Source organism: Enoplosus armatus, chromosome 3 (genome assembly GCF_043641665.1).
Source record: "Enoplosus armatus isolate fEnoArm2 chromosome 3, fEnoArm2.hap1, whole genome shotgun sequence".
NCBI lineage: Eukaryota > Metazoa > Chordata > Actinopteri > Centrarchiformes > Enoplosidae > Enoplosus > Enoplosus armatus.
Window position 1 is genome coordinate 20,358,158 of NC_092182.1, and position 15,647 is coordinate 20,373,804.

Sequence of the window (15,647 nt, forward strand, 5' to 3'; positions counted from 1 at the left end):
ATTCTGGATGTCACTTTACTGCAGTTTGGGAACTGTTTGCACAGCAGTGTGTTTGACAGGCAAACATCAAGGCTTACTGGAGTAACATTCTGGGTTAAAATTTGGTTTACCGTGATCTGCATTGCGCCCACTCAGACAGGGGTGGGTAGATGTGGCACAAAAATGATTGGTCAGTGATATCGATATATAAAACAGACGTGAGAGAGACAGGCATCAGAGCCATGATGAAGACTTTGTGTGTTGTTGTTGTTGTTGGCCTGAGTCTCACCTCAGTGTGCCAGCCTGCGTCGCTGGCCTGTCAGAAGCTGCTGAAGCCATTGGACAAAGGTCCAGATGTAAGTCTCTTTCCATATAAACGTCTTTATTAAACAAAACTCAACTGAACCTATTGAACCCATTTGTGCTATATTTCTCTTTCCTGATGTGTTGTGGGAAAGAAAACATTCACAAAAGTTGCATATTTTAAAAAAAATATAATTCAACAATAATTCCTTCTTTTATTTCAGTTGTCTGGGAGATGGCACTACATAGCCGTGTCCTCAGACGTCTGTTTGGTGACAACATTACTGAGTGCTGTTCTTTGGCCAAGTGTTGTAGTGGACATTGCCTCTACGGGCTTACCGAGCGTCTACAATGCCAACATTAAGATTAAAATGTAAGCAATCTTTTTACTTGGTGGTTAATTAGTTGACTTTTTGAAAGTAAGATGCATCACACATCACCATAAATCTTTTGCAGGTATGGATATTGCCTCAATGAATCACAACCATTTTTCCAGAACAACAACGCAGTGTTTGACGTCGACAGCGACTGTAAGTTTTGTTTAATATACTGTGTGCCCTGGTGTTTAATCCTTCTGATTGCGATTAAACGTTTACACTGCAGACTACTGACTTTCTAGCTCATTTACTTTATAAAAGAGTACTTTGCTCGTTCTCTCTAATTCTGTGTTATTACCATCCACAAAAAAAGACTTTGACTTGCTGCGCTTACAACTTTTAAAGAAGATAACAAGAAAAAATTACAAAACGAATTACAAATGATTCACAGAGGTGACCTTATGATTGATTGGAGTCCTGTAGTGGGCTTTGAAATAATTTGTTTCTAAAATAGAGCTGTTGCACTTTATTTTTTTGTGATATTTTGTGTTTTTTTTCAATCTTGTTGTATCTTTAAGTAATTTTTTATTGTTAGTATTGACATTTGTGTTTTTAACATTTTGATACAGATGTAGTGTTTATGTGATTATGATGTTATAGTTTTATTGTAAACCATTTAATGTATTATTACCATCCACACTCTTCTAATGATTTCAACAGATGTCCAAAGTGGTGAACCAGATGTGCTACTGCAAAGTGGATGTCCTGACTGCATCATTGTAAAGGGGGATGAAGACATTAAATTTCTTATGCTCTTCAGTAAGGAGAACAGAGGGATTATATGAGAAAATATGTAATAATATTGGTGATATACAGTAAAATATAGCTTAATGTGACACTAATACTCACTGGAGGAAGACTACTCACCAAGACTCAGAGAGACTAATCTCCTTTGCCTGGCTTCAGGCCATTCATAATTCATGATTTCCACCTGGAAGGCACTATAAAACTATAATCTATAATCCAGACATCTGTACAGTTAACTACCTAATTAAGTGAAAACCATATCAATCAATCATATTGACTAATATTAATGATTAAGGTATTTTTTATGCATTTTAAATGATAAGTTTACAAGATGCACTAAATACATATAGATATGGATATTAACAGTATTTAGCTTTCCAAACATATAAACTATAGTGTGTGAGATTGGAGTGGTGTGGGTTAAACCGGTAAATACTGCATAATATCATCACAAGGCTTTGACCTCAAATGTGTCACCTCTTCACCAGGTAGGAGACAGACTGTCACTGCTGCTGAGCTGAAGGAGTTTGAGACACAGACAGAGTGTCTCGGCTGGTCCAAACCACAGGTCCTAAACTCAGATCACGGTGAGACTTTTACACCTACAGTATCAAACCACTCGGTAAATTAGAATATGCATGTAGTCAGTATTAAAGAAAACAATGGTATGTTGCCCATCCTTAAATTGTTTATATACGTTAAGATATTTGACCATCCTTAATGCAGAGATATTAAAAGAAGCAGTTGTTTGTGCTGCTATTGTACCATTTTCCTCTCTGCAGCTCCATGGTAATACTATGGTATACCATAATAATTTAACATAGAAAGTGGCATTATACATTTTCTTACGGCTTTTTATAAATTGCCATGTGCATAAGAGAATGCAGCACAAGCTGTTGTTATTTTTGTGGTCAGTGTAATTTTGATTTGCCTTTGATTTGCCTTTCTGTTCTCTGTACAGACTATGTAGACTGCAAGCAGACTGAAGACAACATCTCTGATGCTGATAGAATGGCAATATTTTCCATGATGCTTGAAAGGGTGGAAAGCGTGCGTGAAAATATCGTCAGTTGTATCGTACAGTTTTTTCTCTCCTACCTCCCTGCTCTCTATTTTGAGAAGTAAATGGCCATCACTTGCTTGTTCTATGCGTGTGTTTGTGTGTGTGTCTACAAGTGTGTCTGAATGTTTCATCACAATTTATCTTCAAACAGGACTAAGAGTCTATAGCCATGCTAGCGGCTGCTGCACTTAGACATAGCAGTGCTTTGAGCCATTAAATGCCAACGTTAGCACAAAACACAAAGTATATTTGGTCATAAACCAAAGTATTGGACAAATTGAAGTTTTGACTTCATGATGGTGAAAAGTGATTACAAGTCATCCTGATAGAAAAATGAATGTGTGAGCCAGATTTTGTGCCAATGCATGGATGGTGAGATATTTCACAGGATATGTGAGAACTTTGAAGTGCTGGTGGCACTAAAGAAAATGTCAAGTGATCACCAAAGTCATTTCATAGCAATCCACCCAGTAGTTGTAGAGATATTTCAGTTTGGACCAAAGTTGGCCTGACCCACAGACATCATTCATTACCATCCCTAGAACCATGCCGCTAGCATGGCTAAAAATAACTCATCACTCAACATCCACTGGCATAAGGTGACATTATGTGTAATTTTATAGTATGAACTTAAAAAACTATAGCGGGTGGTATCTAAACTACTGTTGTATGAATGCCAACAACAACAAATGCCCTTATTTTCATTATTTCGGTTGTCTGGGAACTGGTAAGTCATAGCCATGTCCTCAAATGGCAAATTTGTTGACATTTGTTGGCATGAATCCTTAAAAGTAAGCTGCATCACACAGTCAGAGTATGTTACATCACCAGGTGCTGCACAGTTTTCTCCTTGGCAGGTATGGATGTGGCCTCAAAGACTCTGATCCACAATGTTTGATGTTGACAGCAACAGTCAGAGTTTGTGTTTAATACACAACGTGCATCTGTGTTTAATTGCATGTCTCTTTGCCGGTGAGATTAATGTGATCAATGTGTAAATACTGATATATGGATGTAACACAAATTGAAATACAGATTTAGTGTGATGTTGACTGTCCGCTGTACTGACATTTGCAGTTAATCAGGTCATAAATAGCAGCTGTGCAGGAGTTTGGGGGAGGTTACTTAGAGGCCAAATATAACTCGTCCACCAGAACACTGATGAAAACCACAAGCGTGCAAACGTTTGTACTGATCTCAGATGCTCATTTAATAATAAAAATAAATTCTGTTCTGTGAAATAAAACTGTTGATGGTCGTATTTTTATGATGCATACCTGAAATCATGTATTCATGTATTACTACCATCAACACTATTCATATGTTCATACATTCTAGCCATGCAGAGAGTTTCATTTGGCCTGAGATATCCGTCTCTGAGATTTCTGCTGCCATCCCAACACATGAAAGGAAATTGGTTTTTAAAAATTCATGAGCAACTTGTCTTTCCAGAAACAATGTACCAGCGACTCTGGACCGAGTTCACTGTGAACGGCTTTAATCGGTAGAGTGAGATGGACTCTGTGACATGGAAAGAAATGATACATGAACAAAATGAATTTGAATGAGGATGAATAAATAAAGATGCTATAATCACATGAACACTCTACTCATAGTAACTTAAAGCTATTTTTATCCATTCAAATGATGACGTGTAAATAAATTATCTGTGCACAAAGACATATTTTGGCAGATTATTACAAACAGTAAACATACTTAATTTTTTTGTGTTCTGAATAGAAGTACATACTACAAGACTATTTATCATAATACCTTTATACTATTGTTATATTCCTATTATCAGGTGTTAGAAAATGATAACAACTCAGTTGTAAGTAATATTGGTTTTTTTATCATTTCTGGCTACAACTACACCTGCACAAATGTAGGAGCAGCAGTTCAAATTACAAAGTATTTTGTCTGTCAGCTATATGTAAAAGAAATTCTCACTTCCTGGTAGGCTTGAAACTACGTCTTTAATAGAACACATTTTGGGAAGTACACTTGTTTGCCGCTTAACTCTGAGACAGATGAGAATGTTGATCATCTTGTTCGTCCAATACAGAGATAGCACAGTTTACAGTGAGTACACATAAATGTTTATGGCAGACAGGAAGTAAATACTCACAAAAACATATGTACAGAACATAATGCAAAACTAAATAGAGCTGTACACAGATTTTAAAAGTGAAAAACGACTGGTTTGATCATGACACAGCTAACCACAAACCTATAAAAATACAGTGTATCTGATAACATACACATAAACTACATGTAAAAAAGGTCCTTCAACTGAATTTTTAAAATAAAAACATTAGACAGCTAAATAAAATACATACCGTGTCCAAGAAAATGTTGTATCAATTGTTGAGATTGTTGTCCGTAGTCTGGCTTGTCTGAGATCCTTGATTTTCTTCTCCACATGTGATGTATTGTCTCCAGATCTTCAGGTATGCTGTCTTGATCTTTTGTATTTTGAACGCATACACAACTGGGTTCACAGCTGAGTTAGCATGAGAAAGCAGGATGCCAAAATAGAAAGCTGTTCCTGGTACATCCTTCGGCCCACCAAAGTACACAATGCAGTTCATTATGTGGAGCGGGAGCCAGGACAGGGCAAACAGAGCCAAGACCAGGGACAGAGATGCTGCCAGCTGTTTCTCTTTCCTCAGGTAGTTCTGAGACAGTTTTTGGACACCGTTGCCTGGTTTCTCTCGAAGGTTTCCTCGAATGGTACAGAAGACATACACGTACAATACAGTCATCACCAACAGAGGTGTGAGGGTGCAGAGAAAAAAGTTGAAATAAACCAGGTATGACATGGGGATCACTGATACAAACTGGCAGACTATAGTAGAGTTGACTGAGTTAGACAAGGTTTTGTGATTGTACCATCCAAGCATGGGAGCAAAACTCAGTGGTATTGCAACAAGCCAACATGCTGCTACCACAAGCCAAGAATGCCTCTGTGTTACAGTGCTTTTGTACCTATAGAGAAAGGCAGTAATTATTGATATAATCAATTATGTTGCAAGACATGCATAAGGGTAAAGAGTTTAGGGTGAGATCAAATGGGTGAAAATGTAAAGCTTATGATTCAAAGCTGTGATTAGCAGCGCTGTTTTACTTTTATCTGCACAATAAACCATCCAGAAAAAAAATCTTACCTAATAGGGATATACACCCGGAGGAATCGGTCCACTGCAATAGCCGTGAGAGACAAAACTGAAACTAGTGTCAACAGGACGACCACACAGCTGATGAAGAGACAGCCGTGGAATGAAGTCTGCACTCGTCCGTCCACCACCACAGCCAGTGGTATGGCCACGCAGCCAACCATAAAGTCAGCCACAGCCAGACAGACCATAAGGCAGAAGGTAGGTTGGTGAATGCTTTTACTGGTCCACACTGCCAAAATAACCAACATATTACCAAGACAGCAGCTAACAGCAATGAGCACCTCCAACAACGTGTAGATCAATTCTCCGACATCCATTGTGCTTCTTATCCAGCTAATGTTAGAGAGGTAATGGCGTAGCGTCTCTGAATGTCTGAGTCTGAGCCTGAACGTGCTGAGCTCTTGTGAAACCTCTGAGGAAATCCATATACATCTATATGAATACGAAACATAGGCTGACAAAAAATCTAACCATAGCTAGTTGCAGTGGTTTATATTAGTCGCTAAACAACAAGCTATCTGGCCAAAACAGAGGAAGCCACAAAGCCACATCCTTAGCTTGCTATACATCTCCAAACAGACCCACTGGCGCTGAAAGTGGCTGGACGGGTGCAGCTGATGTTGTGTTGTGCTTTTCTACACACCAGACTGGTAAGTCATCATACATAAATTCACAAAAGTTTAATATCACCTGCTGTATCGCTTAAAAACAGGCAAAGGGAAAACAAAATGCAGCTCCATGGAGGGGCAACATCTGTCCAGCTTTGCTACAGTGTCATGTTGGACAATGTGAGGTTCAGTCATTCTGTAGTCCAGCTGTTCAGGAAAAGGTTCTAATCCCATTCAGGATCATTATTGCTTTAGCTTTCACTTACTCAATAAAAGTGAGGCAGTTTTGTCAGTGTGGTGGTGAAAAGTTAACCAGCTGGCTTTGGAGTTAACCCTGGCTATTCAGTCTCTGAAAGATAGGTCAGCTTTACATTGAGCTCAGTTGCCATAGTAACAAATGCGGCAGGCAGGCCAAAGCTGAAAGGAGCAGGTTTTGTTCAACCTCATAGATCAAAACATATGAAAGACCCACCTATACAGACATTCCTGGCTGCTACTGACTTAGGTGCTGTGTGCATTATAAACCACTTTGAGTTTACCTGCAATGAAATGTGCAATATAAATAAAATTGCGTTGTCCTGCCTTGCCTTGGTGATCCCTTGACTTTTTCTCTAGCGCCACCAGCAGGTCTACACTAAAATATCTCAACATCTACGAGATGGATTTGCACTGAATTGTCTACAAACATTAATTGTTCCCAGACGATTTAACCTAATTCTAATGCTCTTTTTGATCCTCCGACTTTTCCTCTAGCACCACCATGAGGTTTGTAATTCTGAGAGAAATGTCTCGACAATGGATTGCTAAGAAATTTGGTACTGACATTCATGCCCCTATCAAGATGAATGGTAACAACCTTAACTTTTCATCTAGCACCATCATCAGGTCAAAAATCTGTACTACATACTAATAAACTGTCCTAGCAGTTAGTATACACAAAAATCTACATACATTTTATATTAACAAGAAATTATACAATATGTGCAACTTCACATGTCAATAAAACTGCTACTTTGCAATGTCATAGCCAATTAAACTTCCCATATAGAAATCAAAATATTCTTCCAAAAATGTAATACTTATTTCTTTGTTTACTTACATCTTGGTGCAGCTGTCTCACCACCATCCACAATTTGTTTCATTTTATCCAGCTATCCTCCATTTCCTTAGTGCATTGCATTGTGGGAGAATAGTGTGCAGCCACAGCAAACTCAAAAATGAACGGTATTTAGTATGCATACTGTGTGGTTTGAGTATACTTAATTTAGTCACCTTTTCAGTGCGAATACACTGCATACTCAAAACCTCCTTAGACTCAGAGTGTAGTATGGATTTGGAACACACTATTAGTTGTGCTTGGCCAAATTTGGACCCTGAAAGTGTTGGTGTATACGTCATAAAAACCCAGCACCCTTTCTCCAGTTTGGGACCAGCAGTGGCTGCATGACAGTTTGTTTGATAGATAAACATAAGTGCTCACACTCAGGGTTAAGGTTCAGTTTGGTTGGTGTTGTACCAACTCAGACAGGGGTGGGTAGATGTGGCACAAAAATGATTGGTCAGTGATATCGATATAAAACAGACCTGAGAGAGACAGAGAGGCATCAGAGCCATGATGAAGACTTTGTGTGTTGCTGTTGTTGTGCTGAGTCTCACCTCAGTGTGCCAGCCTGCGTCGCTGGCCTGTCAGAAGCTGCTGAAGTCATTGGACAAAGGTCCAGATGTAAGTCTCTTTCCACATGTATAACTAACTTTGTATTTTTTTAACCTGCTTTATTTTATTGTTTGTCGTTTCGTTTTCCTGAAATATGTTGATGGAAAAACAATTCACAAGGCTTCAGATCATTGCCAAACATTTGCAAAGTCAAAATAAATAAATAAAACAAAATTCACTTATTTTGTTATGTCAGCTGTCGGGGACTTGGTACGTCATAGCCGTGTCTTCGGACGACTGTTTGGTGACAACATTACTGAATTCTGTTTTTTGGCCAAGTATTGAATTGGACGTTACCGCTAAGGGCTTACCAAATGTCTACAATGCCAACTTTAAGGTTAAAATGTAAGCAATCTTTTTACTTGTGATGGGTAAATCACCATGTCCGGTTCAGTCGTTCTTTCAGATGTTAAATCTTTTTTTAAATCCTTGGCAGACATGAACATTGCACCACTGAATCAGAATCATTTTTCTATGACAACAACACCATGGTCTATGTCGACAGCAACAGTAAGAGTTTTGTTTAATATACTGTGTGTACTGGTGTTTAATTATGTGTCTCTTTGTCTCATCTTCTTTTAATCGCTATTAGACGTTTACAATGCAGACTACTGACTCTCTAGCTCATTCACTTGCTTGTTCTCTCTCATTCTGTGAGATTGTAAACAATTAGTGATAGTGCTGAAACTATGATACATTTAAGCTCTCTTGTAGGCCTTGAAATTATAATAATTTGTAGGACACTCGTTCTTTTGAGTCTTGTTATATTTTGTATATTAATGTTAATAATATTTGTATTTTTTTTACAGATGTGCTGCTGCAAGGTGGATGTCCTGACTGCATCGTTGTAAAGACGGATGGAGACTTGACATTTCTTATGCTCTTCAGTAAGGAGAACAGAGGGATTATATAAGAAAATATGTAATAATATTGGTGATATACAGTAAAATATAGCTTAATGTGACACTAATACTCACTGCAGGAAGACTACTCACCAAGACTCAGAAAGACTAATCTCCTTTGCCTGGCTTCAGACCATTCATAATTCATGATTTCCACTTGGAGTTACCTCCAGAAAACTATAATCTATAATCCAGATGTATGTAATGATAGAGATCACCAAAGTTATTGCAAATCATCCTGAGGGGAACATAAATGTCTGTACACAAAATGTCACTGCAATTCATGTAACAGTTGTTGAGATATTACAACCAACATTGCTAACTAATACAAAGGTGTTACTGTAATTTACATGTAATGTAGTATATATAAACTATAATGTGTGAGATTGCAGTGGTGTTGGTTAAACTGGTATTTACTGTATAATATCATTGACCTCAAATGTGTCACCTCGTCACCAGGTAGGAGACAGACTGTCACTGCTGCTGAGCTGAAGGAGTTCACGACACAGACAGAGTGTCTCGGCTGGTCCATGCCACAGGTCCTAAACTCAGATCACGGTGAGATTTGAGAAAAAAAGAATTGTTCATGTAGAGTTAAGATGTCTTTGCAGTCAATACATGAAAACAAAGGGAGTGTAGTGGCGCTGTCTCGTGATAGTGATACCTATTATTTCATTCTCTGCAGTGCTGTGGTATTACCATGGTATACTGTACCATAGTATGCAATACATGCCATGGTAGTGATAGTGATAGCATTATTATTATTGTCAGTACTGTTACCTTTCTAATTTTCCTTTTTGCTCCCTGCACAGACTATGAAAACTGTCCGTCAATCGACAACAACACTGATGCTCTGGGATTATCACCCCAAATCTATCAAAGACTGAAAAACAGTTATACAGAACCCCTCAAGTGTCTTACAGAGAATTTTCTTTATTACCCCCGTGTTGCCTTTGAGTGGGTTCAGCAAGGTGTGGCTAATTTATGGCCTTTTTAGGGTACTACCATAACAAATGTCCTTACTTGGGTTTTTAAGATTTCATGTGGCAACCTGTCAGTGCTCACAGTGATCTACAGCAAAGACAATATATTGCTATACTATATTTGAGCCAGTTCATCAATCCATTATTAAATTTAATATTATAATATTGCAGGAAAACTTTACCTGAAAACACTGTCCCAGTTTTGCTGAAGTCACCAGATGTAAGTCTCTTTCCACATGTATAACTAAATTTGTATTTTTTTTAAACTGCTTTATTTGACATTTGATGTTTCATTTTCCTGAAATATGTTGCGGGAAAAACAATTCACAAGGTTTCAGATCATTGCCAAACATTTGCAAAGTCAAAATAAATAAATAAAACAAAATTTACTTCTTTTGTTATGTCAGCTGTTGGGGACAGCTCATAGCCCTGTGTTCGAATAGGGCTATGAGTTTTGCTGAAGTCACCTTCAGCAAACGTGGGATAGTGCTTATAATACGGTTTCCAATAACACCAAAGATGATATTGCGCATTCTTATTTTGATTGTGATTTATAATCCCTTGTGTTTATCAAGATCCAATTCATGTGTTGGTCTGCTTTTTCTGAACATGTGCCAAACGGTCCCTTTTTGAACTCCAACCACAAACCACAATGAAGATGTCACACAAAGATTTTAGGATTAACATGTTGTATTGGTTGCATGCAGTCAAATGGCAAAAGAAGGCAAAGCTTAAATGCCCCACTTTTGCTGATGTCTTGACCTGACGATGATCCCACTTGGATTGAAATGTTACGTCTATTTGAATGTATCTTGTGGCTTGCAGTCAGTGTGCTTTAACTTTTTTCCTCTATGCTGCTTTTTAAATAGCATCTTACCCATGTGATGTGTGTATAATTACACCCACTTTTGATGAACCAGCACCCTCACTCGCTGCCACACAGTCACGGCTTACTGGGACACTTGAATAGAAAGGAGCCGTCATTAATGTTATTAGTAACACCTGAACCTTTTCTACCATGACAAGTCAAAATGTCTGCTGTGAAAAAAAGCCTATTTGGATGAGGAATGTGAAAGAGCAACACTTCTGTTCCAGTGGAGCTGATCAGTAGCCAGCAGATTAGAGTGGTTGTACTGGGGCAGCTTCAGGTTGTTAGATGAGATCTACAGATCATATAATTTTATATTTTATTCACCACCCCAAAGCCTTGTTCCTCAGCTCTAAATCACCACCTATATCTCAGATTTGTTCATCTGTTCAAATAGAATAAATGAATGAAGTGTAATGAAACGGCAATCCAGTCTGATTATGTCTTTGCATGATACTCCTTCATGTTCGGTCAAAGGCTGAACACCACCACCTTTGATGCCAGCTATGACTGGAATTGACTGAATTTAGTAATATGCAACAAATAAGCACAAAAATAAAATAATGAAGGTCTTGAAACTGGAATTTGACACAGTGAGGGACCCTCTTCACGACAGGGCCTCACACTCAAGCAATAAAGCAGGACCCATCTTAATTTCCATGTACACAGGTGTGAGACCAAATATACAAATTATAGATAAACATGAATAGTTGAGGGGCATCGTGCAATATATGTTCTTGTGTTCATAGATCTGTGTGTGATGCATGTTAACTGTAGTTTGATACATGTGTGCTGCTACGTCGAAAGCCCAAGACAAATGTCTCCTAAGGGAGACAATAAAGGCTTATCTGATCTAATCTAATATTTTGTATGCCTTCATACTTGACATGCATCAAATAAACTAATCATATTGTATGCATTCAGTCTAGATTTCCTAATTTTCCAGGCTTTAGAAATAAAACTAGAACCATACTTTGCCACTCAGTCCAAACTTTTAATTTTCATCAAACCAAAATGGTTCAAAACTAAAATAATTTTTGAACTCATGAACGTGAGAAGGTAAGGGAGCACTGCTACGTCCTGCAAAACCACGGCCATAAAAAATACCAAGTTTTTAGGGAGTCGCACTGACTGACAGGTGATCTTCATCTTATTCTGTGGTCACTCAGACATGTAGATGGCTGCGTTGCTTTGAATGCTCTCATTATAAATATAAAACAACGGTGAATAAAACTAATTACAACCATACATTTTTCACGTGTTAAGCATCATAAGGCGTCTCGTGTGATTAATAAAGAGTGTTTACGTTTTCCTTAAAACGGCGCAACAAACACTGACTATCGGCTCTAGGACCCGGGCGCGCGGCAGCCGCCAGACACCGGTTGATGAGATGGTCCACTCGGTATTACACATCTGATTACCCGACAAAGAGCGGCTGTTCGCGCAGGACAGAGTGGTCGGAGGTGAACTTAATAGACGGTGAAGGTGGACTACAAAAACGAGAGAAGAGAGAGCATTTTTTCGCCTCCTTTGTCTGTCCGCGTCACCCCGCACCGTGGCAACAAGACCCGCCGCTTGTCTCACCGGCGACAACCATGAGCCAGAGGTTCACCGTCTCCAAGAGCGACGGCGACCGGCGCCCCTCAGACATCCAGGGGGAGGTGAACCAGCTGTTTGAGGGAGACGAGCCCCCGACCAGCAGCGGCGGCGCGGAGGGGGAGGATGCTGCCGGTGCCGAGGTGGTGGTCGTGCTGAAAGGTAGGGAGACACTTTACGCCGGCTTCATTCACCCCGTTTGTTAGCTACAGGCTATATGCTAGCAGTGCTGATGCTTGACTCCTGATCGGTGACACCACATTGTCTCTGGACAGATGTGTGTGACTTGAATTTTTAATGGCCACACTGAGACAATAACAGAGGCACTGCAAAGCGCGCAAATGTCCCTTTTTTTCTACTCCAATATTTGTATTGTTACAGGTGCATTGCGCAAAATATTGGAAGTTGCATGCATGTTCATGTCTATGTTGACAAGCAAAATGGGTAGGGTATGTTTTGTTTTTATATGGTCTGTTAATTTTGTGTGACCTCAGACATGTTGCTCCCACTGTTGCATGCATTCAAATATGAGTTTATTATTGCTGCACAAGTCATGAAGGGCATCAGTTTATTTCCTCTGTAACCCCTCAGTTGTCAGACAGCAGCCTATATGCTCTTCATGTCTCCATCTGAGTGACCTAACCTTGTGGCCTGATTTATAGGGTGTACTTTCTTATATTTAGGCAGTCTAGATTTCCCTGGTATTAGATCTCAATGTCTCAATCTGTTTCAATCTTGGCTTGACTTAGATATTATTACTCCTATTACACTCCTGTGCTCGTCATGAATAAAAACACAATTGGTCAAACCTTCATCTCGACAGTTAAGTTACAGCAATTTCCTCCAGTGCCCCCTCTGAGCAGTCCCAGCCCTGTCTTCTGGGAACTAGCGCCATTGTTGTTCAACCCCTGCCACCAACTCTGCTGATTGAAATAATCACGGTCCTGTCAGTCATTGCCTAAATTGAATGCGGCAGTGCAGAACAAATGGTGGCGGAAATTCCTATTTGGGCCAGGAATGGTAGCCTTTACCATTACCAATGATCAGCATTAGAAAAAGTGCAATCATTCAGCTCCAGTCAAGGGAAAATAAAGATTTATCTCCAAATGAATCAATACATTTCATACTGTGTGGAACTTATGAAGGCTGCTACTTTAATGACATTTCATATTGATTGGCCAGGCTCCCTAGATTCCCATAAATGCGGTTGTTGCAGCTCTAGATTTGCTGCTTCTTAGTCTACCAAGTAGCTTTAGTTGGACATTTCAGTTTAATCCTTTGCTCATTGGTCAAAAGCAGAGACCAGCATTGTTGGACAAATAATAAACACTATAAAATACTTGTATTATCTTTAAGGTCGTTACACTTTATGGTATATACTTAGCCTTCTCACTGGATCTATTAAATGTCATTCCCTTGCCTTAACATAATTCTTGCTGTGGCAAGGTTCAGTAGTGCTGACAGATATCCACTGTTACACCAGCCGGCCACTGCAGTGAGGAATGAAGGCTTTTAATTATCAGTCCTTCATTGCTACATGTGGCTGCAGAAACCTAAGGAGGTTCAAAACACGCCACCATCTCCTCCTGCAGGTGAATTAACATAAAAATGCCTCCTCAGCATTTCTCCACTTGAACGCCCCCAGTGTGTATCAATCATTCCTCCGGACAAATGGCCCCCACGGGTCGGTAGGAACAAATCTCTCCATCTCCTGGTGTTCCCCTTAAGAGATGGGGACCGCTTCTTTGAAGGACTTCCCCTCGTATATACTGTATATGCTATGCTCTGGCTGAGCTGCAGCCTTGTGGAGACTGATGTCTCTGCATCCACTTTGCTGGTTGCCATAGTAACACAGTACATTTTCACAAGAGTTGTCTCACAAATGGTCTAGCAATGAGGGGAACACACTTCAGATCAAGCAAGTACCATTATGAAATCAATCTCTTGCTGCGATGGTGTGATATTTTCTCCCTCCTGTTTTTTGTTCTCTGTGGCTTGAAATCGTTGTAAAAGAACAAAAACAAAAACCATAGATCAAGATCAGTGATAATGTAATAATGTAGTTAGCTATACAGTATATAAGACATTTCTTATTGCTACTGTATAATATATATATATAATAAGTGCATTTGGGGACTGCAAGTAACAATTGTTTTCATCATCAATTAATCTGTTATTTTCTTTATGAAACTGAAAGTATTCAAATTACTTGTTTTATTTGACCAACTGTCCAAAACGCAGACACATTAAATTAACTAACATGCAAGAAGCTGAAACCAGAGAATATTTGGCATTTTATGAATGAATGTTGGATATAGCGGCATAGATGGCAGATAGTTGGTTCAGCTGAAAACAGAGGGTTTGAGTAAATATAATACATACTCAAAGGAGCGTGTAGACAGTGAATGTGTTTGTATGCAGGTCTGATTCTGTCAATGTAATTATTAATTCTGCTATTGTTGGCATTTTACTGCCGTGTAATAGTTCCGGCGTCTACCAAAGCCCCCATTTGGTCTTGTTCTTATTTTAGCTGGCGGACCAGAGCAATTTCAAAATTTCTCCTCCTTGCCCTGTTTCTATTGATCCAGAGGGGAGGTGTGAGCTCAGTCGGCTCAGCCAGGCAGTGTGGTTGATGATGACTGGCTGCAGCAGGAAGGAAGAAAGATCCTCATCTGGCTGCCAAGTGCCCCCTCTGCCCTTGACCTTGCAGTGGTGTAAAGAGATATATCTTGGTTAGACCAGTTGGCCTCAGTGGAATGGGCTGCAGATGGGCTCAGAGTCGGCGAGGTGTTTGTCACCCTGCGGTTGGCAAAGCAGGAAGTCTTTGAAATCTCATAATTCCCAAATTATTATTGTTTAAACCTACATTAATAGTTTTTTTTGACCACTTGGATGCAGCACTGCAAGCTGGAAACACAACATTGTCATATTCTTTATTTGATTTGTTTATTAGACAGGGACAATGAGCATCGATCATAAGAAAAAAAGAAATGTAAATGAAAAAGAAAGCTAGATATTATCACTTTTTATAGGTTAATCTGGTGTTGGCAAACAGCTGTCTGCTGTATCGGGCAGACAGGGAGAAACGTTAATTTAATTCAGAGTGACGTTTCCGTCCACCTGATGAATGTAAGTCCATTGTTCACCTTCCTTTTCGCTCTGCTTGATCTCCACCAACTCCCATGGGAGATACCTGGCTCTTTAGCTGCTCAATGCTCCACTATGTTCACCAGCTAGTTGCTAACTTTTTCTGTCAGATGTCTGGTGGTGGGCAGGTGGCATACAGTGCTACAGGTTTATCAGAGCTTTTTTGCTAAAAAAAACCCAG

At 39.4% G+C, this 15,647-nt stretch overlaps 2 protein-coding genes across 3 annotated transcripts in view; one reads left to right on the plus strand and one right to left on the minus strand.

Moving 5' to 3' along the window:
• Positions 1 to 4,829: 4,829 nt before the first annotated feature.
• On the minus strand, positions 4,830 to 5,965 carry LOC139283245 (adenosine receptor A1-like). The gene is made up of 2 exons (XM_070903228.1): positions 5,637 to 5,965; positions 4,830 to 5,457 (listed from the first exon to the last, which is right to left on the minus strand). The coding sequence occupies exons 1-2, from the start codon at positions 5,963 to 5,965 to the stop codon at positions 4,830 to 4,832; spliced, it is 957 nt and encodes a 318-aa protein (XP_070759329.1).
• Positions 5,966 to 12,318: 6,353 nt separating this feature from the next.
• slc12a5a (solute carrier family 12 member 5a) overlaps positions 12,319 to 15,647 on the plus strand; it is a 138,527-nt gene continuing 135,198 nt past the window's right edge. The window contains exon 1 of one of the 2 annotated variants that reach the window (XM_070903470.1): positions 12,319 to 12,481. In XM_070903470.1, coding sequence (XP_070759571.1) covers positions 12,319 to 12,481 — 163 coding nt within the window. The remainder of the gene's footprint in view (positions 12,482 to 15,647) is intronic. The other variant, XM_070903471.1, reaches the window with a different exon arrangement.